This window comes from Octopus sinensis, linkage group LG3, assembly GCF_006345805.1.
Source record: "Octopus sinensis linkage group LG3, ASM634580v1, whole genome shotgun sequence".
Taxonomy (NCBI): domain Eukaryota; kingdom Metazoa; phylum Mollusca; class Cephalopoda; order Octopoda; family Octopodidae; genus Octopus; species Octopus sinensis.
The window spans coordinates 97,327,699-97,355,600 of record NC_042999.1 but is presented as its reverse complement, the minus strand read 5'-3'; the positions used below and the strand labels follow the sequence as shown (position 1 = coordinate 97,355,600).

General features: G+C 33.9%; 1 protein-coding gene across 6 annotated transcripts in view; it reads left to right on the top strand.

The window, feature by feature from the left end:
• LOC115209094 (thyroid receptor-interacting protein 11) overlaps nucleotides 1-27,902 on the top strand; it is a 149,490-nt gene that overhangs the window by 81,836 nt on the left and 39,752 nt on the right. For 5 of the 6 annotated variants that reach the window (XM_036501182.1, XM_036501186.1, XM_036501187.1 and 2 more), the window contains 19 exons: nucleotides 1,432-1,536; nucleotides 2,387-2,461; nucleotides 3,141-3,272; nucleotides 4,098-4,160; nucleotides 4,597-4,734; nucleotides 5,393-5,476; nucleotides 6,032-6,127; nucleotides 7,242-7,328; nucleotides 7,763-7,858; nucleotides 9,715-9,810; nucleotides 10,048-10,143; nucleotides 10,949-11,105; nucleotides 12,471-12,520; nucleotides 13,287-13,334; nucleotides 14,631-14,774; nucleotides 15,582-15,697; nucleotides 15,820-15,974; nucleotides 16,536-18,122; nucleotides 19,103-19,229. In XM_036501182.1, the coding sequence (XP_036357075.1) occupies nucleotides 1,432-1,536; nucleotides 2,387-2,461; nucleotides 3,141-3,272; nucleotides 4,098-4,160; nucleotides 4,597-4,734; nucleotides 5,393-5,476; nucleotides 6,032-6,127; nucleotides 7,242-7,328; nucleotides 7,763-7,858; nucleotides 9,715-9,810; nucleotides 10,048-10,143; nucleotides 10,949-11,105; nucleotides 12,471-12,520; nucleotides 13,287-13,334; nucleotides 14,631-14,774; nucleotides 15,582-15,697; nucleotides 15,820-15,974; nucleotides 16,536-18,122; nucleotides 19,103-19,229 (3,452 nt within the window). The remainder of the gene's footprint in view (nucleotides 1-1,431; nucleotides 1,537-2,386; nucleotides 2,462-3,140; nucleotides 3,273-4,097; nucleotides 4,161-4,596; nucleotides 4,735-5,392; nucleotides 5,477-6,031; nucleotides 6,128-7,241; nucleotides 7,329-7,762; nucleotides 7,859-9,714; nucleotides 9,811-10,047; nucleotides 10,144-10,948; nucleotides 11,106-12,470; nucleotides 12,521-13,286; nucleotides 13,335-14,630; nucleotides 14,775-15,581; nucleotides 15,698-15,819; nucleotides 15,975-16,535; nucleotides 18,123-19,102; nucleotides 19,230-27,902) is intronic. The other variant, XM_036501183.1, reaches the window with a different exon arrangement.

Below are 27,902 nucleotides of genomic sequence, written 5' to 3'. Positions count from 1 at the left end.
GAACTCAGAACATAAAGCTGAAAGAAATGCCACTAGGTATTTTTTATGATATGTTAATGATTTTTCCAGCTTGCCTTATTAACAATGATAATAACCCTTTCTATTATAGGCACAAAGCCTAAAGTTGGGTAGGAGGGCTCTAGTCAATTACATTGAACTCATTATTCAACTGGTCATTATTTCAGCAACCTTGAAAGGGTGAAAAGCAAAGTCAACCTTGACAGAATTTGAACTCAGAGCATAAAGACAGATGAAATACCACTAAGCATTGTGTTTGGTGTGCTATTGATTCTACCAGCTCACTAGCTTTAGTAATTCTTTTTAAGATAGACCTGATATTTCTTTGGAGTGGAGAGGGGCTAGTTGATTACATTGAGCCTGGTATTCCACTGAAACATAAAAGGATGAATTAATATATATATATATATATTGATATTGATATTACAACTATGATCATTTTTAGGGCTCTTAATTACAAAAAGAAAAAGTTTCCTTTTTTTTCTGTAGTTGGGATAGGCAGATAAGAAAATCATATTTTCCTTTTTGCCAAGGTTTTTTTTACAAGAATTCATTGTCATAAGTCTAAAAGGATCTTGAATGGAAAGTGGGTTGCTTTGTCAAGAGCTTATGTCTGAACTACATCATCTACCACTATTATTGATGATAGATTTTTTTGAAATGAATGGAATATTTTCTGTGGGCATTAGTGCTGCGTTTTCAACTAAAACTAATCAGGCCACAGGCTCTTTTTGACTAAGAGTATAACATACCATGATGTCTTTAGCAGTGAGGATTTCTGATATTGTCATATGACCATCAACTTTTAGAAGACTGTACAATTATGTCAATATTCACTTGTTGGCTGCTTGGAAGGTGGAAAAGCAGTCATCTTTAGTTCAGTTGAAAGTCACATCACATAAAGAGTTGTACTAAACTCTGCATTGGTCTGTTGCAGTGTTACTGACTATAATATATTCACAGATTTGCATAAACCCACAAATTTATTGGAAGCACAGGGTATCAGTATAGTTGACTAAATTGAACCTAGTGCATCTGTGATACCAATCCTAAGATAAGATTAGGATGAAAACTAAAGTCAACTCTGGTGGGCTTTGATTTCAGAAATACTGTGATTTTTTTCTTCTGGTTCTGAAGTATTTTTGCACTTCTGTTGTGTAATTATAGTACTAATGATATATACATGTTTATTGGACAGTTCTCTCTTGGTGAAAGAGTGTAATCAGTAGCCTTCATGGCTGTATTTAAAAATTCTTAATCCTTTAACCAAGGTCATTCAAATCATTGGATGTAGATATTAGCTTGAAATTTTAAAATTTCTGTGCTCTTCAATTACAGAAAATGCTCATATACTTACTTTTGCAATTTATTTTATATTTTTATCAATGCAATTTTCTTAATTTATTTTGTAAGAATTTGGTTGATTCCATTGAGAAAAAAGAACAGGAACTCAGTTCATTCCGAGATATGCTTACAAAGACACGAGATGCTTTGAAACAAAGTGAAGATGCTGTGCAGGTAATAAAAATAAATCTATAACCTTTGATTATAATTCTTTACCATGTAAACATAGTTTCGTCTTCTTTGCTGTTGTCTTAAAACAAACTTAGGTTCCTTCACTTGTATTTATTATTCGTCACCTATTCATTTATTCAAGTTTGTCAAATTGTCACTTATTTCTCTAATTTTGTCACAGATTGGCTGACCAAAAATTCTAAGATTTTTCAATTCTATTTCACTATTATCAGCATTTGCTGTTTCATTAAGTTATGTTACCCAAAATCCCAAAAGAATATTTTTCTCCCTCGTGTTCTATCCCTGACCACCCTAACTCTGGCCCCCTTTCTCTCTGTTTTGATAACCACTTGCTTTGCCAACACTTCCCCCTCCTCCACCATCCCACCCTATATAAACTAGCACACACTCTCAGATTCCCCTACTCCATTTTAATAACCCCCCCCCCCCCCCAGAAGATGCTCTTGTCTGATTTTAGATTAGTGTAGCAAGATTTCTTGGAACTGAGAGGGACGAAACTATTTAAACTGAGTTGCATTCACTCCAGTATTGTGCTGCACTCAGCCATTTCTGCAAATCTAGAAATAACATTATATTACAGAAATCAACTAGGGACTTGATTTCTGAAATTGTGGTTGTTTGGCTTCTGCAGATGTCCCTCAAAAATGTGTAAGGATACATTAGGTAATAGTAATTATAAATATCCCCACAATAACATGAAAGGTACTTAATCTCTGTTGAAATTCCTTTGAATGCAAGTTTGCACAATCAGGCTTGACCTGAAGCTAAATACCAACAACATTATAAATTACAATAATTTCTAATTCTATTTTTTGTCTCTCTTTGTTTTCAGCAACTCCAAGATCAACTGCTCCGTGAGAAAAGAGAAGCTAAAGAGAAATTAGACCAACAAATGGATCAATATCAGGTAGATTCTGGCTTCTTTAGGCACTGTTTTTATTGTCTACTCTGTTGTGTAATTTTTATATTTATAAACATGTTTGTTAGTTATTTTATGGATTTTTTGACTTAGATTATACAATGTGCTGAGAGATTGTATGATGTCCTCACATCTTGTATGATGTACAACTAAGTGAATTGTGCAATGTTTTCACAGATTGTATGATGTAATCAGATAGTAATGTGAAATCACAGATTGGATAGTGTATCAGAAATTGTATGATGTACTCACAGGTTGCTTGGTGTAAGCACTAGGGTCGATGTAATCGACTTAATTGCTTTGTCTGTCCTTGTTTGTCCCCTCTATGTTTAGCCTCCTGTGGGCAATAAAGAAATAAGATTATATGATGCACTCACAGATAGTATGACGTGCCACTAACAAATTATATGATGCTGTCATTGATTGTATGATATACTTCTCACAGATTGTATGGTACACTAGCAGAGTGTATGTTGTATTCAGATTGTGTGATGCATTCATAGAAAGTACAATGTTCTCAAGATTGTATGATGTATTCACTTATTGCATGGGGTATTGACATTTTATTTACTTGCAGTTCATGTGTTTTGATGCTGTGATATTATATGATGTACTGATAGATTGTATAATGCATTCATAAGCTGTATGTTTTGTTTAATTCCTTTAGTTAATGATTGAAGATTTAGAACACCAGTCACATAGTAAAGACATGTTAATCCAGCAGTTATCAGATAACTTAAAGGAGAAAGATAAACAACTCCACCAATACCTGCAGCTGTTACGCAATAATAATGATGAGGTAAGTTAGTGTTTTTATTTTTATTTCTTCTCATCCTAATTGTATAAGTAAATTAATTTATGAAATTATAATTTTCCAGTTGATTGACCTTGTCTCTAGAGACAAATTATTTCCAAATATTTACTTCTACAGATGTAGCTATGTGGTTTAGAAGTTTGCTTCCCAACCACATGACTTTAGATTCAGTCCCACTATGTGGTAACTTGGGCAAGTGTCTTCTATAGCCCTCAGCAACCAAAGCCTTGTGAGTGGATTTGGTTGACAGAAATTAAAAGAAGCCCATTGTGTGTGTACTTGTCTTGACATTGAATGACAACATATCACACTTAGGATGTTTAACCTCCTATATTCCTCACCAACCATTATACCCAGTCCATACACATCTCTCTGGATTCTTCCTGTTTGTGTCTTTCCAGCAGGTGTTGACCTGCAACAGCTTAAATGAAACATTAATGGCATCAAACTTACTAGTCTCAGATTATCTCATCTTCCTGACTCAACAAGTGAAATGAAAAGAAGAAAAACCTTAAAAAGCAGTATTTGCTGTAATTGTTATGTATAACACCACTATTTGGACAGACCTTGACCAAAGGCTTTCCATTCGCACATCCTGTCTTTATGCATAGGTAGAACTACATTAGCCAATGTGTCCTTCATATTAAAACAATAGGGTGTGCTTTGTAGGCTGTAGCTGTTATTTCTATGTGTCGGTGTAGAGTCTTCCTCATGGTTATTGGGAAATTTTGGAAATCTACTATGTGAAAGAATTTTTTTTTGTTTCATAATTTATATATTTGTTTCTATTTTATTTTTTATTTTACCTAGATGAAAAGTGGAGTTATTGAAAGCCTTGAGGAGAGGTTAAAAGAAAAAGAAGAATCTCTACAGGTAGTTTTTTTTATCTCATCCCATCATCATCATTTAACATCTGTTTTCCATGTGAGCAGGCATTAGACAGTTTACAGGTGCTGGCCAGCTGGAGAGTTGCATCAGGCTCTAGTTATCTATTTTGATACAGCTTTTACAGTTGGATGCCCTTCCTAATGCCAACTACTTTGCAGAGCTTACTGCGTGCTAGCACCAGTGCTTTATACATGGCACCAGCACATATCTATTATATTTATTTCTTACATAGATATAAGGCGTTATATTTAGAGGAAATAAACAGTTGACTGTCTCAACCAACACCAGCTAATTTGATTTGTTAGCTAAATTTTTTTTCATAATTTTATTACACTGATAGTATCATTGATATAAATGATAAAACTTGAAGTGAACAATTATTAATTATTAGCAAACAAATAAATGCATTTTTCTTTTCCAGAAAACCCTGTCGGATCAAATTCATCTTGAGGAAGAATTTAACATGGAAATTCAACAGCTACGTTTAGCTCTGCGAGAAAGAGACAGCAACTTGGAAAAAGCTAATCATATGTTATTGAGTGCACAAGAAACTATTGATGTAAGTACATGCAATTCTTGGAGTCAGTTTGATCATGCATTTATTCACATATTGATATTTATGGCAACTATTGATGATATTATTTAATTTTATTTTTCTTCCTGCTCTCTCTTTTCCTGTTTCATTTTTGGTCATCCCTTCAGATGTTTTTATGTTCACATATAAGGGTGCTGGATTTAAGTAAATTCAGACATTTGCTAATTATTCAAATAATTAATCTTGTATTTTTAAGCAATACTTCAAAGAATAGTAAAAAAATAAGCGTTATAGGTTTTGTTAGTCTTTGAGCTATTGAGCACCTCTGAAGACTATATTTTTAATACCATGTGTCATCTTTAAATTAGTCAAACAAAACCTGTTTTTTTCTATGTTACTAAAATGTGAACCAACTCAATTTATTGTCATTAATTAAATAGTTTGTGGATAGATTGTCTTGTGTCTAAACATATATAAGAGATATTGTTTAGAGATAGCAATAATTAAACACATATTTTATCATTAAACAATGAACCTTAAATATCCTAAGATATTAAAATTTAGCATTTGACATGATCATGGGAAATATTTTTTAAAACCTTTGAGAAATGTAGTTATTTGTTCCTTTTTATGTATTTGCTTACTTTAACATGTTTTGGTTTTTACCTTCTTTTGTTGCTAGATGATTGGAAAACAAAGTAAAATGAAGGATTTGAATATCAACAAACTTTCAGCTGCCCTCAAAGCTGCTCAAAATGTTCACAAAGTAAGTGTGAAGTTTTCTGTTACTTGTAGTTGACTATATTCAATAGAATTGATGGGTTTGTGTTATCATTCTTTTTAGTCAAAAACAATCTTTACAATCAATGCACAACATATTGCTACATGAATTCATTTAAATCTAAAATATTTGCTTCTACTGTATATAACATCCTTTTATACACCATAGGCTTTCTTTGCTATAAATCCATCTTATTTTCATAGATCAGTAGGTATCTCTTCACTTAATTGAAGATATATAATTCCCTTCTTAATGAACAGATGTCATTTTACTTTGCTGTATAATTATCTCTTTATACTGCCGAGTTTAATGGCTCAAGACTTTTTAAATCTTATGTGTCATATCTCTTTATTATGATATTTCAATCTCTCCTTGTTGTACATTGTCAGTACCTCTCTTTTTTGTTGTGTTAGTATTTTCCCCCAACTGAGTCAATACTTCTTTATTTAACAGAATTTCTATCCTTCTGTAAGATTTAAAATGTTATTGCTAATATGTAAAAGACTATTTGATATTGAAATTTATCGAATTGTTTTCCAGGAGCAGACTGAGAACCATTCCCGAATAATGGAGGAGAAAGATGACTTAATACAACACCTCCAGAATGCTATCACAGCTAAAAACAATGCTTTAGAGGTAAAGTCATTTTCTAGATTAATCAAAAACCTGGTGAATCAATAATTAATAGCATTCACTACATAATGAAGAAGTGAATTTTCAGAAAACTGCTTGTTACTGTTTTATTTTGTGTGTAATGTATGGGAGACTTGTGAATGTATCCTGCTATATTGATTGGGATAAAATATTCAATCTGGTGCACTAGTGTCTTTTTATTTATTTATTTATTTTTTGCACCTTTTCCTGGTATTAAGTTTGGCAATTATATGAAGTACTGCATAACATCCATAAAACTACTTTAAGTAGTTAAAATTTGGACATGAGAATCTATGCAATAATTCATACACAAGTATTAAAATCTACATGTCTACTCTACTTACTCTGGAAAAAACTTCACACTCTTGGTAATATAGATGTGAGAGATCATGCACAAGAGGTATAATGGGATTAAAAGCAGGTTAACAGAAAACAAAGCTTCCCTATGTGGCAGATACACTGGAGTTGTTACAATTCTTTCAAATGCTCAGAAGGTTCCATAGGAATTATAGATAGCTTCTCTTACATAGTTGATCTAACTAATAGTAGAGCTAGCTCTGAAAGTGCAGAAGTTAAAATTAACTGGAAAATATTTAAGGAGCTATTATCTCTACTAACAAAAAAAGAATTTCTTTTTCTGAATGAGGAGTAAATTGTATGATGCTTGTGTATAAAGTGTGATCATTGCTTGGTTGTGAAACATGAGCATTGAATGTGGAGGACATGTGAAGGCTGGGCTGGAAAAAAAATTAAATGACTATGTTCCACTGGCTGTGTAATGTTGGTGTGCACTGAATGATGGGATGCAAATCGTATGAGCATGTGATGCATGTGGAGGATAACAGTTGATTAAAAAGGTGCAAGAGATCCACATAAAAAGAACCTGTAGAAGTGACGGAAAACAATTTCAAGAGGTTGAACCTCACAAAGGAGATAACAAATGCTGTTGGAGAAGATCCATCTAAACCATGCAAAAATAGAAGAAACTGGATGTAAAAACGGTAATAAATATTATTTCATTTAATTTGTCTTGAAAAAATTGTATTCTGCTGAGTGAGCTGTTTAAAATAAATCTAAATTATCTTTTTATTACTAGGAGTCCTTACGTTTGCATGTATCAGATTCAGAAAACAAAGTTGTTGAACTGGAAAAGCGGATGTTAGCCAAAGACCAACTTTTACAGGTGAGAACTAAAACCATTTATGATAATTATATATAATGTGTTTGTGTATGAAAGAGAGAAGTCTGGTAGAGCTGTTTTCACCTTCAAAAAGGAACGGATGTTATCCTAGATATACTCTCTGAAAAAGATTGGATAGTTCTTTAGTTTGCTTTAGTTGTCATGACTATGGCCATGCTAGAGTACTGTGGTTATGGCTGTATTACCTTTGATCATAGGTCTTTTCATTCTAGTCTAAACTGGGGTTAGCTGAACAAGTGTAAAGAACACATACTGCCCTGATATAATGTTTGTTCTTGCTGTTAATTCCTATATGTATATAAGTGGGGTGTGAAAGTTAGAGAGAGGGGGATTATTGCTGGCAGACTCTATATAATATAAAAGAAAAAAAAAATATTTACGAAACTTTTTTCATTTGTTTTGTTTTTGTTGTGTAGGAACTGATGGAAGAGAAGAAAAAGTCAGCTCTTGGTAATGAAAAGTCTTCACATGACTTACTTGATAAGTTGAAAATGAAAGATTCTGATATCAAGGTGTGTGTTTTATAAAAAGAAAATTTTTTAACATATTCTACTTCCGTAACATATTTGATAAATTGGTAAACTTTGGAGCTGAGAACATCTGGTGAAGTGGCATGTACCTACAGTTACCTTAAGTTTTGTCTCATCTAAACTATAACTATAGTTCAATAGGTAATGTATTGCTATCTGGATTTGAATTTCAGTTGTATATAACTATATCATAGTGTTAGTTTTCAGTATTCTGGGAGATGAAATTAGAGTTTAATCTATTATGAATCTGTCAGTTTTTGTCTGGAAATGTAACTGAAAATGATGTTATATATGCTTACTCAAATAAATAAAGAAATAAACAGAAGCAATATTGCTAAACTACATTTTTAGAATGAGATGTCACTGAAATACTAATGAATTAATTGATATTACTAATCTCAGTTGTTATCACTGAATTACTGATACTGCTTGAAATGGCTTAATGCTGAATCTGTATGGAATATTAACATCGTCATTTGTACAATCTCACATTGTCATTTATTGGTTAAATATATATATTCATCCTCAGCCGAAAGGAGGTAGTCACAGTTCTAGGACAGCACTCTACACCATATGAGATGTCATCGGGTGTACCACAGGGATCTGTCCTTGGTCCCCTCTTGTTTGTGGCATACATTAATGACATAGATGCCAATTTAAGGAATGCCACAGTATTGAAATATGCAGATGACATCAAGCTGTACCTTGAAATCAAGAGGACTGATCCTGATGTCTACAACTCTTTCCTGCAATCAGACCTAGACACAATGCAGCAATGGATCACAGACTGGCAGCTGAAACTGGCTGTAGACAAGTGTACCACCATGCATTTTGGGAGAAAAAACCCTGCGTCCACATACTCCCTCCACAACACTGATATCAAGAAATCCTCTTGCGAGCGTGACCTAGGCATCACTGTCAGCAGTGATTTGCGTTGGACAAAGCATATCTCTAAAATTGTCAAGAAGGCCGAGGGTGTCTTGGCATCACTCAGCAAGACCTTTGTTAGCCGCTCTCCAGCCATCTATTTAAAACTGTATACAGCTATGGTACGACCACACTTGGAATTCGCATCATCAGTTTGGAATCCCTATCTTGCTCAGAACATTGACCTCCTGGAATCTGTCCAGAGACGGGCAACCAAACGCATACCCTCCATCAGACACCTACCATATTCTGAGCGCCTTGTTTCCCTGGGCATGGATTCACTGAAGCTCCGGCGTCTGGCGACGGACTTGGTAAACGCCCACAAAGTTATCAACCACCTCACCAACAACAACACTGAACACCTTTTTGATCTCCATGTGTCTAACATGCCTACAAAGTCAGAAAACAACACAGCTCCCATGACTTTCGGAAACATTTTTTCACGCTCAGAGTTGCTGAAGCATGGAATAAACTGCCTGCGTCAGTTGTTGACTGCCATGACACTGCATCCTTTAAGGCCCTCATGCTTTCCGAAATCTGCCGAAACTACACCTGATTATATATACACTTTAGATGAGTTGTAGTGCACCTGAGCACTGTACACAATTATTATTATTATTATTATATATACATACATATATATACACACACATTCCCTGAGGTTAAAATTGAATTCACTAATCTTAGTGGCAAATCATTTGATACCAGTGATTTTATTGGTAGGACTCCTAGTATAATTAAGTTGCATTGTAACTTAAAAGGTGGCCCTTGAAGATTATTAATGAATTTGGTTTCATCCATCTTTATCATTAAAATTATTGAAGCATAGTTTGTCTTTGTTTTTTGTAGTCTGTGACAGTGGAGTAGAAACAATTATGAAAAATATTGTTTTTTATTTTTTTTTTATTCAGAATCTAATTGATAAACAGAACTTAGAAATGGCCGACAAAATCAGGGAACTGCAGAAGTTACGCTTGGAAATCAGCCGCAAAGATTATGAGATTCAGGTATGTTGAACTATAATAGCAAGTTGATGGAATTTGTATGTATAGAAGATGTTTTACAGTATGTGTTTCAGCATCATGTGTTTCTGACTTCTAAACCTTCTGGCGGGGAGGTGAATTTTGATTATTTTCTCCTTTCAACTGCAATCTATTTACATTATAACAATATCATCAACTGAGCTGTTTATTAATTTTTTTCATTTAAAGTCTTTTCTTATTGATATCTTTTCTTATTTGCAGACTTTAGAAGCTAATTCTGCACTTATTGAAAAGATGCAAGAAACAGAATTGAAAAAGTTGCGTTCTTCACTGGAAGATAGAGATAAAACAATAAAGGTATATAGGAGGCTTTTTCCCCCCTTTAAATGTGCTGTAGTTAAACCTGTGCTAATAGAGTAACATTTCTTACACATATTGCTAAAATGGTAACAGTGTGAAGACTTTGGGCCAGACTTTGCTCTTCAGTAGCCTCCTACAAAAACATAAGATTCTGCATGGTAAAAATGTCAAAAAGTATTCTACTCTAAAAGATGCTGATTGATCAGCATCACACAGCAAGACACATCTGAGCATACAGGCATCAAATATCATTTACCAAATAAATGCTGAATGCAGGCTGCATTGATGGTGGTACCCAAGTACAACCCCAACCAAGCTGGCTGAGTGCAATCACCATCACCATCATCATTTAATATCCATTTTCCATTCTGGCATTGGTTGGACAGTTTGACAGGAACTGACTAGCTGAAGGGCTGCCCAGGTTCTATGTCTGTTTTGGCATGGATTCTACAGCTGAATAACCTTCCTAACATCAACCATTTTACAGATTGTACTAGGTGCTTTTATACAGCACCAGCATGGGTGCATTTATGTGGTACCAGTACAGGTGCTTTTTACATGGCACCAGCACCCATGAGCCCACAAGATTAGGAATGCTCCCCAGTAAAACAATATGTTTATGTGCACATATATGTGATATATGTCTTCAGTGCACCCAAGTATGGTCACCTCAAAATATAAAGTTCACTATTGAACTGAAGTTTTACCATAAATGTGTTTTATAGTTTACTGTTATAACTAATATATGATATCTATCTTTAGAATTCATTAACAATGTATTATATAATGATGCTTGCTTCAGACACTGGTGGATAGCTGTCAGCAGAAAGAGTCTCTCATCCGTCAACTTCAGGAATCCAATTCACAAGAAGCTGCCAAACAACAAACAATGTCTATAGAATTCCAGTATATTCAGGATGAACTCCGGAAGTACCAAGACAATGATTCTGTTCCTGAAGGTAAGTCTTTCATTGTTTTTGTTGCACGTTTTTATTTCTAATTGAAATGCTCAACATAATCCAAAGACTGTAGATAGTCAGTGGAGTATTAGATTCATTCATATTTAGCCAGTGTTAGTGAGTTCATGGTTCATTACATTTAGCTCACAACTGCTGAGGCTACATTGCTGTAGAAAGCTACCACAATAAATCATTCATCAGTGTAAATAGCAACAATATAAAATTGATAAACTGTTCATTGGCTTGAAGTGCCAAGTTTAATGTTTTCCCCATGTAGAACCATTTGTGATAGATTTATATCTTATCCAAGGAAAGATATGGCACACATCTACTTCACACTACTGGAACCATCTAAGAGCACTAACTCCAAGATTCTAGAAATTTGAAAAAGGACTAAAGTATTTCCGTGGGGCTAGAGTAAAGTGCTTTAGTTTCTGAGTTTAAATGCTGGTAGGATTTCAATTCTATATCTTTTATGAGACCTAAGAAAATATGCATCAGTAATATATTACGTTTTACATACTTACAAACTGCTGTTTGCTCACCCTCTTTTAACATAAGAAGTCCTTTTTGCCTAAATAAAACTCAGTGTCTGTATTCAGTAGCTATCACTGATAATAAAAGTCTGTAAGATTTTCATTTAACTCAATGGGATATGATATCTGAAGTTGGAACTCACTAAGATACACCAGTAATAAACTTCAAAAGTTGAAAGAGAAAGGGTTTAGCTAACTTACTGTGTATTAATATTCCAAAATTTAAAAAATACTTGCTGAATACAAGATCATTTTCTAGTTTTTAAATTTATACAAATAGTTAGAAAGCAGAATTGGTAACTAGACGTTTTAAAGTATTTACTTCATTGTGCCTTGTTTTTCAGTGTTCAAATCTGATAAAGATCAATAATATTTTTTAACCACCATTAAGATTAATTAATACCAACTATTCCCTCTCATGTCAGAACACATTGTTCTTGGCAAATATATATATATATGAAAACATAGGACAACCAGTCATAGTTGAACATGGTATGGAATGTCCCTGCTAAGAGGGGAGCTTTTAAGTCATTTAAATATTATAGAGACCAACATAGGCTCAAGGCAGACTTGAACTTTTCTCCGTGATCAAACAAATTATTAAATTTATTTCCTGCTTGAAAATCATGTAAGGATTAGTGACAAGAAAAATACTCAGTTGGAGAACAATGTCTCAGTAATATATGCATCTAACCCATGCCTTACCCATGCTAGCATAGAAAATGAATGCAGAACAATCAAAGCTTCTGAAACCTTTTAAATTACCATTATAATTCTTGTCAACTGATGACAATGGATATTTTATATAGTGTTTATTATTTTATTTTAGTTAATGAGAAATTACAGAACCTTGAGGAACAACTTAAAAAGGCTAAAGAGGTAAGGCATAATACTGTTGTGTTCTATTTTCATCATTGTTGGTGCTCTTGCATACACACATGCACACTTGTGCGTTTGTGTTTATGTAAGTAAAATGTAATAAAGTGGGGGCACTGACAGTCATGTGATTAATTATTCTGATCCCTCTGCACAGCACCTAAGGTAAGTATCTTCCACCATTGCCTCAAATTGACCAAAACCGTAGATAGATGGAAACCATGCAGAAACCCATTGAACTAAAGTTATTTGGGTGTGATAAAACTAATAAATCCATTTCTTGGTTTAATGTTATCACCTGGCCTGTGATTACTGTTAACCAAGTTGCAAACATTTGGTACATGTCTCCAATCTAAAGATACCTCAATACCTTAGTGTGTCTTTGGCGTATTCCTCTCTTGTGCTTACCAATTTCAGAGCTCTTGAGCACTACCCTCCCTTTTCTGATTATACTCTATTATAAAACAAAATCTACATTATAAAAACATTTTCTGCTGTCTTAAATCACAAGTATAACAGCCTTTATATATTTAATAACTTTATAGATTTCTGTTTTACGTAAATATATTAATTAGTCTTCAGAAGAACAGATTGAGATTGATGGATTGCTGTGTTCTTTTGGAAGTTAATCCTATTCCAAGAACTTTCATCTCATAAAAATTATTACCTTTGGGTCTACTAACTTTTAGGAAAATAGATTATTTTTGATTTGTTGATTACTGCTTGAAATAAGTTAATTGATCATTGTCCTTTTCTTCTTTTTCTTTAGGAACTCTTTACTGCATGGAACTTTGAACATAAGGCTCGAATGGATACTGTAAGTTCTTTTTACTATAGGAACATTATCAAAATTAAAAAAACAGGGCTCCCTGCAACTGTTTGATTTGTAATTTGAAATTAATTTTCCTGCAGCATGTAAATGGTGTGTGCATATGTTTTGATGTTGATGAGGGTGTTCTTCCTTATCATAATTATCTTTATTCATTCTCATCTAGTACAGAAAACCCTGACACTGAATTGTCATGTAAAAAAATAATGTAGCTGAAACATAAATTTAGATGTTTTTCTTTGAAGATAGCTGGTCTGTACCAGATTGACCTGTACTAGTTTATTCTACATGAAGATAAATTCTTCAAATGGTATTTCCTGTAAAGTTATAGATATACAGTTCAAAAAAAATTTTCCTTTCATTATTAAAAATTCAAGTTTCTTGGCTTTAATTCTTTCAACTTATTTTTGCTGTTACCTCTCTTTTATTTTATACCCATTTTTGCTATAATAGCATGTTTTTTTCAAATATAGATATCAGCATACTATTGGGGCAAATGTTCTTTATCTGAACTCTATAACTGTTGCCAGCTATACAAAATAAGCTGTTAAAAATATAATCAATCTAATCCAGATTAATATTTTTCTCAGTAAATTTTGTTTTAGGAGATGAATTTGACATTTACCTTACTGCAACTTTTGACCATATGTCCTTTTAGAATTCTACTAAGTTGTTATTACCTTCATTCTCTGATCTAAATAGTCACCTGCATTACACTGGTTGTTTTGTCTCACAGAAATTGATTGATCCTCATTGTTAGAATGGTTTAAACTTTGCTAGCTACAACCATCATCTCTTCAATCAATTACATTCTTCTTCCTTTTCTCATTCCATTTAGTCACATTTCTGCAACTAACTTTCCACCAGTGACCAACAACTTGCAGTAAAGTACACATGCAATATCACAATAAATTTTATCTTAATGCTAATATTTCTTGTGATAATCCATCACAAGTGAAGTCACTTTGTGCAAAATTTGCCACTAATTTTACATTACATTCTTGTAATATTAATATTTGTTTGTTATCCTTGTGTTTTTCATTATTTATTCTCTCAAAAATATTTTTTAAATCATTATCAAAAATAAGGTTGCAACTGTTAGCTTTTTGGTATAGCTTTAGGACTTGCATATTATGTTTCTTATATTGTTATTGCTGAGTTCTAGAAAAGTATTTTGCTAATTTGTATTTCCAGAGGATAGTAGCCTCACAAAATCAAGACTTGTGAGAATTTAGTTTTAAATCATATCTTATGTCAAATTATATTTTATGTTTTTGTTTCTAGGAAAAGATGCGAGGACGTATGATGGAACTTGAACGAGAAAATCAAGCATTGCTGGAACTGCGGAAAGAATATGTTCACATGAGAGATCGTGCATCTGAAGCTAGTTCACCTTGTCGCAGCAGTGTCAAAGAATCTGATCAGAAGGTCAGTAATCTTAATTATTCATTTTAATTTTCATAAATTATGATACTCAAAAAGACTAGTACTTATTATTATTATTGTGACTTTACATGAAGTGTGAAGGAGCTGAAATGGTGATTTGCTGGATTATATGACTTATCACTATTTAATGTTATTTCTCCAGGGTCAATAAAATAGGTGTCTGTTATATATTGAAGTTAACTGGATCCACTAGTCCGTTTCCCTACAAATTTATAACTCTATGCCAATGTTAGAAATTGATATTCTCAACTTTCTCACTACCATGGCCTTTGCTCCAATACATTTGTCTGTTCTCTATCATTTTCAGGAATTTATGTTGTTTAAAACTAGCACTAAGTACTCTGTACTACTCTGATTAGTGCCTTGGAGGGCAACTTTCTAGGTACAATCTAATGGTCATTCATGACCAATGGAGATCCTTCCTTCCTTCTAGTTTTGAAGTGATAACAATCAGGAGGAAGGACTGCACCCTTGAACTTTTGTAGTCTCTCTGAGATTGACGTGATTTAAATTCAGTTTAAACAGCTATATCAGCATCACCATTATAATCACTATCATTGTTTAACTGTTCAATGTTCTATACTCAGGTGGGGCCTGTAAGCGTAGAAAACTTCCATTCACCTTTTCCTGCATCATCATAACAACAATGAAACCTAACATATTGAGATCTAATCTCATCCTTTCCTCCTCTGCCCAGCCACTTGTACTTTACTTTACATACAAGTTACGCATCCAATATATATTTGTTTGGTCTAATAAAATTAATTGTAAATTTTACCACTTCCCTAGCAGATGTGGGAATTAATGCAGCAGCAGCTAGAAGAAATGAAAGCATTGAGAGATTCATTACTAACAGAACAAAATATCTGGGTTTCTCTACGCAAAAGTGCCTTTGAAGAGCCAAGGTAATTGTAACACTGCTACTTATATTTCATCTGCAAATAAATACCAGTAAAAATAATGTTAAATGTAGAAGAAAGAAAATTGCAGTTAATTATAGACACACATTAATCTTTCTTTTGTACAGCCATGTTGAGAGAGAATTGTTAGCTCTACAGAATTTAAGGCAACAGTTAGAGCAAGGAATTGACCAAAATAATAAACTACGCTCAAACATGTTTAGACAACTCAAAGCTGACTTGGATTCTCATCACCGATCCAGCCAGTCTCTTGACCATTCAAGTAAGTTATACAGGAATTTTCTGTTTCGATCTTAATTATTCAACTATTGTCTATTGCTTTGGCTAATTTTTACCTCAATTTACTCTAATATTACATACTAATTCTAAAATAATAAATTGATATAACATTATACAAAATCAGCTCTTGCATTCTTGAATTAAATTCATTTCTTGATTGATTAATTGACTAGTAAAATTAGTTTTGATTGTCTGTATTATAATCATATATATACATACATATATGTTTGTAACTAAGTGAATCATCAGCTTAAATGAATAAACTCTACTGCATTTACTCCTTTATTGAGTATTATTATTTCACCCTCCATTGGTATTCCAAATGTGTTTGGGGGAGATGTACAAAAGAAAAAAAAAACTACTCAATACATAGAATGTACTAATTCAGACAAAACTGTGCCATCATTCCATCACTACTGCAGAAAAACATACAAGAAAAAGAGCACACAGAATAGCCTCCACTACTTAGTATTTCCTTCAACACGCACCACTTGTAGTAACTATTGTTAAGTATTGTAAATATTTTGTTTCTTTTATGTTACAGGTAATGGTGTGCCAGTAATGCCTTTGTCCATAGCCCAGGATGTGAGTCCAACTGAAACCTATGGTAGTGGCAGTGAGGAAATAGCTAACTTGCATGGTCAAACTACAAAACCTCTATCAAAATTGGGTGCAAGTTTACCTAAACCTATTGTAAGTGGTAATAAATCACATTTCAAGGTGTCTGGCACTCGATCAACCTCTTGTAGCACTCCAGCAACAAGCCATAGTCTTCAGCAATTTATATTAGATGAACAGTCATGTTCAGGCAATCCATCCATTTCTCTATCTTATCCGGAACAAAAGCCATTGTCCCAACAGAACAACAGTTTAACAAAATCCTCACTGCAGCAGCAACATTTCCAGTTACAACTAGATGTTTTACAAACACTTCTTGATAAGAAGAATAAAGAAAATGAACTACTTCGTACAAAACTAGGACTGGTAGATCATGTTGGAGAAATTGACCCCAAACATGTTCCTGACGTAAACCAACTTAAAAAAGAAGTAGTTGATTTGAAAATGGAATTAAACAAAGCCAGCAATACTATTTCTATTTTAAAACAACAAATTTCCATAAGTAGTCAAGATGATACTTCAGAGCCACCTTTTAAACCAGAGTTGATAATCCACATGGCTAAAGAAATTCGCAAACTCCGAGAAGAGCGAAGATACTGTCGATGTATGAAAACTGGTTATATTGCTGGAAGTAGCCCTTCGTTTTCCTTTGACAAAGAAAACTCTGCACATCATAGGCGTTCAAGAAGTAAGAAGGAACGAAACTCAAGCATTTTAAAAAGTCAGTCTTACCAAGAATTGGATGAACCGCTTGATTCAGAAACTCAAGTTTTGCAATTAAAAGATAAAATAAAAGAAATGGATGCTGTGATTAATCTGCAAAATAATGAGGTTGAATGGTACAAAAAAGCTCTTGAGAAAACTGGGAAATCTCCACGAAATTCTTCAGAAAAAAGTATATATTTAAAGTCACCCTTTTCCAAAGATTGTCCTCCTTGTAAGATAACTGGTGGTGGTCAGGTTAAAACAATTAATGACACTCAGTTGGATTTTCATTGTAAACAACCTGCATGTACAGAGAGTGTACATAGACTAAAGAGCCAAGTGGCTGAACTAAATGATCAGATTCAGCGAGACCTTGAGATAATCAACTCTTTGCAGTCAGAACTTGCTGTTCATAAGAATGAACAACGGTTGTCTGGTGTTGGTAAGGAGTGTTTATCAGGTTATTTGACTGATCTTAATGCCAGCCAACCTGCTCCACAATCTTCTCCACGAAAGAGCAAAACTTTACTTCTGTCTGCTAATAATGATTCTGCAATATCTAGTAAACTCTTAAAAAGCCCGCAACAATCAATGATGACTTCAGCTAACTGCACTATCTCAGAAGTGGTAATACTGCTGAAGCATCTGTCTGAGAGCTACAATGTCAGTAAGCAACTCGCATTGTATTTGTCAGATATTGAGAAACTGATTGAAGACTGTGTCCATGATATTTCTCATCAGCTGAAACTAAAGAAGAAATTAAATAAATTGTTTGCTGTGTCACAGCGTCTTCAGTCTCTCTTACAAGGTAAGCTATTGCTTTTTTTATCACCTTCTTTACTCTTTATTCATTATTTTTCTTTTTCTGTTTCCTTTTGCTTGTATTTCTCTTTTTCTTTTGCCTTTCCTTTCTCTTGTATTTTTCTTTTTCTGCCTTTCCTTTCTCTTGTATTTCTCTCTCTCCTTTTCCTTGTATTTCTCTTCCTATCACTCCTTCCACTTGAAATTTTCTTTATGTTTCTTTACTACTTTTCTCCTTGCCCTTTTATTTGTTTTATTTCCAATGACTATAGCCATTGTACTGTATTCCTTAAGCAAGCCTATTTGCCTTGGCCAAACTTGTTAAAAATAGCTGCCTCTCATCTGTCCAAGTGAACCTGCAAAGGCTATAAGTACAGCCCTTTCCTCCTGGACAAACCAGAGTAAAGAAAAGATAAAATAAAAAGCTTAATAACTGATTGATTAAGTGGAATCAAATCTCCCTCCAGTTACATTCTAGCATCTTAAACAAAGAAAGGATATATAAGATAAGGTAGTCTCTCTCTTATGAGTCAAAAGTAGCACTCCATTCCTGTTTTAGGATTAATATGTATGACTTCCCATTTGGGAGATACTTTTGACTCCTAATTCTTGTTTTACAGGTTGGGATCAAAGAGTATTAACAACATGATACATGATCCAGATTTAGTAACTTTCAAAACAGTCCATAATATCCTGCAAAACAACAAAGAAAGGCATGATTTCCCAGAAACTGGGTGCTACTTTTCACTCACTCTGTACAACTTAAAAGGCAAAGTGGTCAACATTTGAAGGCCTTTGATTGAGAGTTTTCTGAGTATAAAATTGGCCTGGGGTTACACAACTATTTGGTTCAATGACTGACATGCAGTAGATATTTTGCAAACTTCTCTCACTCATGCTGGTTGGAACAGTGAATATAAAAAATATCTCTCTCCCTCATACACTGACTCCTTTTAATTCAAGTTTCTTCTTTGGTTTTTATGACAGGCCCCTATGGAGTAAACAGAAATGGCAATTCCAACAATAATGCCTTAGCAGATGATGCTTTGTCACCAGAGAACCAACTATTTGATAGAGGATTTGCTGATGACAGTGTTGATAAACACCAACAAACGTATGTTTTTAAATTTTCCGTACCATACCTTTAAAGTTATTTTTTCCTAATCAGTTACCTTTATTTTTCTGTTTTCTTAATTTAAAAAATTATTAACTGGTTTTCATATCAACATCATGAAATGGTTCTTTAAAATTAGATATTTTCATATTTCTAGACTCTGTTCTTAATTACAACCCTCTGCTGCAGGTTAAAGGGTGATATAACAAGGTGGTAACAGAGAATTGGGAAATCAAAGGGCAGAAAATATCTCAACTTTGATTACTTTCCTTGTGAAATTACAATTGTCAGATTTATTTGTTGCAATCTTAAATGTGCACTAAAACTGATGTAGAGATAAAACATGCTATTTATCCAGCACAAATGTTGTTTACTTCCAGGTCAATCCTTATTGAGTAAACTTATGGTCAAAGGTGTTTCAGTCATGTCTGTCCCATGTTGTTACTCTTAAGATTGAAGTTTAAGTGAAACCTTTCTTGTTTAGGATATTGAATGCAAGTAACTATTTATATAGATGATAGGGGGATGGCACAACTTGACTGAAATTGGACTGAGGAATCAAAGCTTTTGTATTAATACTTTTAAATAAGGTGGTGAGATGGCAGAAACATTAGCATGCCGGGCGAAATACTTGGCAGTATTTCATCAGTCTTTACATTCTGAGTTCAAATTCTGCCAATGTCGACTTTGCCTTTCATCCTTTCGGGGTCGATAAATCAAGTACCAGTTGTGTACTGGGGTTGATCTAATCGACTGGCCCCCTTCCCCAAAATTTTGGGTCTTGTGCCTAGAGTAGAAAAGAATACTTTTAAATATGACCCAGAATTTATTTAAATTTTAATTTTAATAGTGGTTTGTTAACAGTTTGGGATTGAAATATATTTTGATCCTGAACAAGGAAACTCTGCTCTTGTGAGTAATATGAACACAAGATCATTTTCTAAAAGAACTATGATTTAAATAATGTCTTATTCATAATTAGAGGGGATGCACTATAAAAGTATCATTTCAATTGCTCTGTTCAGAAATTTAAAATTCCTGATCTAGAATTTATAAATTACTAGCAGTAATACCCTTTGTTGATCGGGTAATTACTTTTGCTCTTTCATAGGAGCCACATTCAAAGTGTTATTATGTATATATGGATTTACTCCTCCTGTATGAGTATATTTTATGAGAAAAAAACATGTAATAATTGAAATAGAAAAAAGATCAGTTTCATACACGAACTTCTGTTTGTTTATTATATGACAATAATAAGCGAGTTGTATGTGTTATTTTATATGTCAATACAGTAATGCCAATTATATAATACACAAGGCTTTAGTTGGCACGGAGCTGTAACAAAAGAGAATTGCCCAACATGTCACACAGTGGGACTAAACCCAAGGCGACATGGTTGGAAAGCAAGCTTCTCAACCACACAGCCACACCTATAAAGGAGAGATACATTTTGGATAATATATACTCCTTGATACAGTATGCTTAACAAAAAGATGGGATGTTTATGGCAAGAAGACCTTTGATTTTAATATTTACTCAAGCAACACAACTAACAATGCTACCTCATACAGGGTGTTCCTGAATTAACTATCTGTTTTAATGAAATTTAGCATTTTTTTTTTTTTTTTAAATGACAGAATTTTATGTTTATTACCAAAACGAATATTTTTATAAATCTTACATCAAACTTTTATTGAAAATTTTCAACATGTCTATATGCCTGCATACTTCAAATCTCTCCTTAGCATTGTGAAATACATTTTGAAGCATTTCAGGAGTTAGCTCCTGCACTGCTAACTGAATGTGTTATTTAAGCTCAGCTAAATGGTTGCTGTCAAATTGAAAAAAAAAAGTTGTCATGGACAAACAAGAAGGATCCAACAGGAATGAAAATAAAATTATAAACAAAATTCAAAATTTATACACTTTTAACACATATTAAACATGATAGACATAATTAAATGTGAGTTTTAAAAAATGCATCCAATTTCACTCAAATCATCATTAATTCTGGGACACCCTGTATTTATACATCTGACTAAATGGGGGTACTAATTGCAGGTGGTAAGTGTAGCTTCTGGAAGTTGTCATGCGGTCAAACTCAAATAGCAGTTTGTTTTTTTGTATTAACATTTCGCATTATATAGTTCAGGATGACATAGAAAGTAGACATGCTGCTGGGCCATGCTGCATTGCACAGGATTGGAAACATGAAACATCAACAGGGCACTTCTGGGCAATGGATAAATGGGTTTGTTGTTTCTTTACCTAGCTGTGCACACATGCACATGGCCAGGTGGTGTGTGGGATGGTAACATGAAACATCAACAGGGCGCTGACAAAAATTTTAATGTTCCTCTGCCAAATTGAACACAAAAGGTTTTTCTGAAATATTATACGCTACATAGGTAGTGTCAATATTTTATCACCAGAAAATGGCCTAAAACAAAGAGAAAACTCAATGCACTACACTCAAATCTGATTAATCTGCATTTTTGGTGGGGGCCCAGAGTCAGCATTGGAAATTTTTTTTTTTAGTCAACAGCAATTCAAGGAGCCTGATTAATGTTTGCTGCAAATTTGAAGGAAAGCAACTGGATACTCTTCAAGTGACGGGGCTTAACGCAGCAAAAATGCTTTAAAAATGCAGTTTATCTGCCCCTGGGCTTGCATTAGGCAAGAAGTTGAAAATGTTTTTGGCCCATAACACTCCATGGATCCTATGTAATGCATGTGTAAAGTTTCTTTAAAATTGGTTGAGTGGATCTCGAGTTATAATGACATGACAAACATACAGACAGACACACATCTTGTGTTTTATATATATATATATATATATATATATATATATATAGGAAGGCCTATTGGATTAGTGTTCTGTCTATGCCTTCGAAACATGCCTGACTCCACTAGCGACAGCTGATGACGGGGGTTTTGTCCTTGTGTAGCTCGTCCTGTAATTGTTTTTTGTTTTCTTGTTTTTCGTTTTCCTGTTTTTTGGTTTTTTCCGTTTCTACGTCTTATTGTGATGTCCTGTACTCACGTATAATTATTTATATATGCATGTATATATACATGTAGATGTAGGTACGTACATATATGTTTGTATGTATGCATATATTTTTATTTATCACCTATATATATATATATATATATATCATGTGCTCTGAGATCTTGTTATATATATTTATATAGATAAATATTCTGTTGTATTTGACATATGCAGTTTCTGTAAAATTATGCAAGCTGTGCTGTTTTTTATATGATTATATTTACATGCTTGATTTATTGCAGCCGAATTTTCTTTCTGCTGCTAGCTTTGTGTCTTTGTAATGTTTACATAGGGAACCAGTGTTTCCCTGTTCTCTTAATAATCAAGATAATATTTTGAATCCATGACATGTTGCTGTTGAACTAATTAATCTAGTAACATGCTGTCTGTCTTTTTATAATCTGAACATTTTGTACAAGTCACTTCATGATTTTATGTTAAATATTCCTGTAAGTAACCAAGAAGATATACATATTAGTAAGCTGGATGTTTGCCAAGATTTCAACTATGTAGTACCTAAAACAGAACAAGATAAATGTGATCTTGTTAGATGTTTTAGCTTCCATTTTCAAACTGGTAACATAGTTGGGAAATGCACCAGAACACTTGACCTGAAACTAGTTTTGAATCTAGCTGTCATTCATTTGAGAGAAACATAATGACTATGGTGTTAAGGTGCTTTAATACCATCCACAAGGTCTTAAGTTAATAAACCTTATAGCAGCCATCGTGTTGTGTCCCTGGGTGAGGTACTTTACTTTGCTTGCTTCAACTTGAAGCAAGTTGAATGATTATTAGTCAGAAAGTTATACAACTGTAAAGATAACTGTTCCATTTGGGAATTTGGAGAGAAAGAATTCAGCCTTTCTATGTTGGTATGGAAAATGGATGCTAATATAATAATTTCTAAATTTGGCACAAATCCAGTGATTTTTGAGGGGCAAGTTGATTATACCGATCCCTGTTCTTGACTGCTACTTTATTTTAGTGACCCCAAAATGATGTAGGCAAAGTTGACCTTGACATGATTTGAACTCAGAACTTACTGAGCCAGTACACTCTGTAAAGTGGTTGGCATTGGGAAGGGCATCCAGCTGTAGAAATCATGCCAAAACAAACTATGGAACCTGTTCTGGCTCCTCATCTTGCAAGCTCCTGTCAAATTGTCCAACCCATGCCAGCATGGAAAACATATTAAATGCTGCTGCTGCTGCTGATGATGAATAATGATTTCTGATTTAGGTACAAGGCCAACAATTTGGGAGAGGAGGGTATTAGTCAGTTACATCAACCCCAGTACTTGACTGGTACTTTATTTTAGCAGCCCTTAAAGGATGAAAGGCAAAGCTGATCATGGCAGGATTTGAACTCAGAATGTAAGAAGCTGGAACAAATGCTGCCAGACATTTTTCCTAACGCTCTGATTCCACCAGCTTCACTGCCTCAATAATAATAATGATGATGATGATGATAATCCTTTCTACTGTAGGCACATGGCCTAAAATTTTGTGGTGGGGGTACTAGTCAATTACATTGACCCTAGTGTTTCACTGGTACTTAATTTATCAACCTCGAAAAGATGAAAGGCAGAGTCAACCTTGGCGGAGTTATAATTCAGAACATAAAGACAGATGAAATGCCATTAACAATTTCACCTGGTTGCTGATGATGATCCTCCTCCTCCTTTTTTCTATAGGAACAAGGCTTGAAATTAGGAGTGAGAGCTGGTTGATTACATTGACTCCAGTACATGACTGGTACTAATTTCATTGACTCCATCAAAAAAAGGGATGTAAACAAGGTTGACCTTGGCAGAATTTGAATTTGAAACAAAGACGGACAGAATGCTGTCTGGTGTGCTAATGATTCTGCCAGCTCATCACCTTAATAATAATAATAATCCATTCTGCTATAGGCACAAAACCTGAAATTATGGAGGAAGGATAAGTCAATTACATTGACCCCAGTACTCAACTGGTACTTATTTCATTGACCCTGAAAGGATGAAAGGCAACATCAACCATGGTGGCATTTGAACTCAGAATGTAAAGGCAGATGAACTGCTTAGCATTTTTGTCTGTGGTAAGGATTTTATCCACTCACCACAATAATAATAATGATAATAATAATAATAATAATAATCCTTTCTGTTAAAAGCACAAGGCCTGAAATTTGGCAGGAGATGACTAGTCGATTACATTGACCCCAGTGTTTAACTGGTACTTAATTTATTGACTCCAAAAGGATGAAAGGCAAAGTCAACCTCGACAGAATTTTAACTCAGAACATAGTGGTAGATGAAATACCGCTAAGCATTTTGCCTGGCACACTAATGATTCTGCCAGCTTGCTGCCTTTGCTAAAGTTATATCCACTGGGCAATGTAACCAAGTAAGTAGTTATATTCAGTGAACAATGTGCAAACACTACAACATAAAAATTAACTAGTAATGGTATAAACATATGTCAAACAAGGTACATGACAGTATCCAGAGCACAATCATCTGGGATATGCCTATTCAAACGAACTAAAAAAATCGAAACTAATCATGTGGACATAATAATCAAGGATTGGAAAAAAAAAAATACCTGCTTACTGATAGACATTGCAGTCTCTTCTGACCAAAATATTGTCCAAAAACAAAGTGGAGAAATTGTCAAAGTACAAAGATCTTGAAACTGAAGTATTCAGGATGTGAGGCATAAAGGTAAAAACAGTACCAGTAATAGATGGAGCATTAAGTATGATAGAAAAAAAAAATGAATAAAAATGTAGAAGTCTTACCTGGCACCCTCAACACTACACACTATCCAAAAAATATCCCTACTAGGAACAGCCCACATCCTATGGAAGATATCAATTTGATAGCTTACTCAAATAAAACAATCCACAAACACAAGATACACTTTATACAGTAAATGTCCAATAAAAACAACCTCAACAACATGTATTCTACAAGTCAGATACCCAACAGAAGAACATGACTTGCATGACATACACAGTATGCAATACAAGTATTAATACAAGAAATTCAAGGCAAATCCCACAACAAAAGAAACTGATGCAATACTGTGCTAGGAAGAGTCTGTACTCCCCTTACACGAGCAAGAACACACAATGCTACACACTTTTCAGCAGCACAAGGGTGTAGCAGTTGATGCAATAGAAATCTGCCTGAAACTATCAAATGTTGCACAATAATAATAATAATATAATAATAATCCTTTCTTCTATAGGCACAAGGCCTGGAATTTGCAGGGAAAGGGCTAGTTACTTACATTGACTCCACCCCCACCCCCCATTAAGGCAAAGTCGACCCGGGCAGAATTTGAATTCAAAAAATAAAGATAAATGAAATGCTGCCAAACATTTTGTCTGGCATGCTAATAATTCTACTAGTTTGCCACTTTAATAGTTGTTTCTAAATGATTTTGAGAGCCATGACAATACAACTGGGGAAAAGAATAAGAATGAAGTTTAGCTTTAAAGACATTTAATAATGCTGATATTGTTTCAGATAAATGTGCACTTTTCGAAGTATGAAGGAAACAGGATCATGTCTAGCTTTGTTACCATATTTAGTCTATATGAGTTAAAAAGACTGCTTGCCCTTGATGTATGAAAATTGGGGCTGAAAATTGTGTTCCATCTGTAAATTTTAATTCTGGCAAGAAACCACAAAATTATATGGAAGGAATATAGTCAATGACTGGCACGAGATTTTTTTGACACTGAAGGATTTAAAAGTTAATCTGAGGATTTAAGCTCTGTATCAAGAGATATAATTAAATACCAAAAGTCACTTGATTTGGCACTGTACCATTTCTTTCACTTCAATACTTCTCTGCTCCTGATAGCAATAATTTTTAACATTGGCATAAGGTCATGAGTTTGAAGGAAGTTGTTAATTAAATTGATCCTAATATTTGACTATTTTATTGATCCTATGGGATTTAAACTGAAGATGTAAGGAGTCGGAACAAATACTATAAGATATTTTGTCCAATGCTTTTTAATGAATTTATCATCCATTGCTCTAAATAATCATAATGACAATAATCCTTTCTGCTATAAGCACAAGGCCTGAAAATTTGTGGGAGGTGGGCAGTTAATTACTTCAACCTCCATACATGACTGGTACTTTATTTTATCAACCCCAAAAGAATGAAAAGCAAAGCCGACTTTGGAATTTGAACTCAGAATGTAAAGATAGACGAAATGCCACTAAGCATTTTGTCCGGCATGCTAATGATTCTATCCGTTCACCACCTTAATCATGTTTTCAAATTGTGGCAGAAAGCCAGCAAATTCAGGGATAGGGCTAAGTTGATTACATCGATCCTAGTGCTCAACTGATACTTATTTTATCAACCCCAAAAGGATAAAAGACAAAGTTGACTTCTGTGAATGTAAAGGTGAATAAAATGCTTCTAGGCATTTTGCCCAGTGTGCTAACAATTCTGCTAGGTCATCACCTTAATCATCATCATCATCATCATCATCATCATATTAATAATAATAATAATAATAATAATAATAATAATAATAAGCAGATCCTATCATCATTGTGTTACCAAGAATGTAACAGATACCATAATGCAGGATCTGTAGAAAATATGAGGGAACCATCAATCTCATTGTCTTTAACTATCTGGAAATATCAAAGAAGACTGATTACATCCACAGCTGTTCCTACACTGGAAAATATGCAGAAGTTGTAAAATCTGGATAACTGAAAAGTTATCCACTGCATCACCTTGGGCTGACAAAGCTTTATGGGTGGATCTAGTCAGTGGAAACTGAAAGAAACTCATTGTATATACATACTCACTCACTTGTACGCACGCACGCACACACACACATAAATATGCATGTATATGTACCTTTATCTAGATATGACATGATGGTCGTAAATGAGCATCATCAAGCAAGGCTGTTTGTTTCCAGCTCTCTGTGAAAAAACACGTCAAACTAAAATAAAACATTACATTACTTAGAAACAGGTGAGAGTTGGTAACCAGAAGGGCATCCAGCCACAGAATATCTGCTTCAACAAATTACATCTAACCCATGCAAGCATGGAAAAGTAAATGTTAAATGATGATGATGATGATGATGACTGTGCACAGTATGCTGGTCAATACATCAGCTAGGGCTTTCTTCAGTTGCTTTTCTGAAAACAAGCTATATTTCATGTTTCTGTTTGCAGATTTATACAATAATAAATTTTAAATTTGAATAGATTATCCCATTTTAGATATAAAACTGAGAATGTGTGTGTACATCGCTAAAACTTGAGAACTATCCAACTGATTTCATTCAAATTTTACACGTATCTTACTTAGGGTCCATGCAGTGTCATGGGCCAAAAAGATATTCAACGGAGCAATCTCTTATCTCTTACACTATTTCAGTATTACTTGTCAAAAGAGAAACAATAACATTTCTATTGTAATGTGAGGTAATACTTTCAGTTTTAATACTTTCACTATATATATATATATTAGTTCCACTATGTATTTATATACATGTTTGTCTGTGTGTGTATGTATATATATATATATACACACACACAAACACACGCACACATATATGTATATATTTGTATCTTATATATA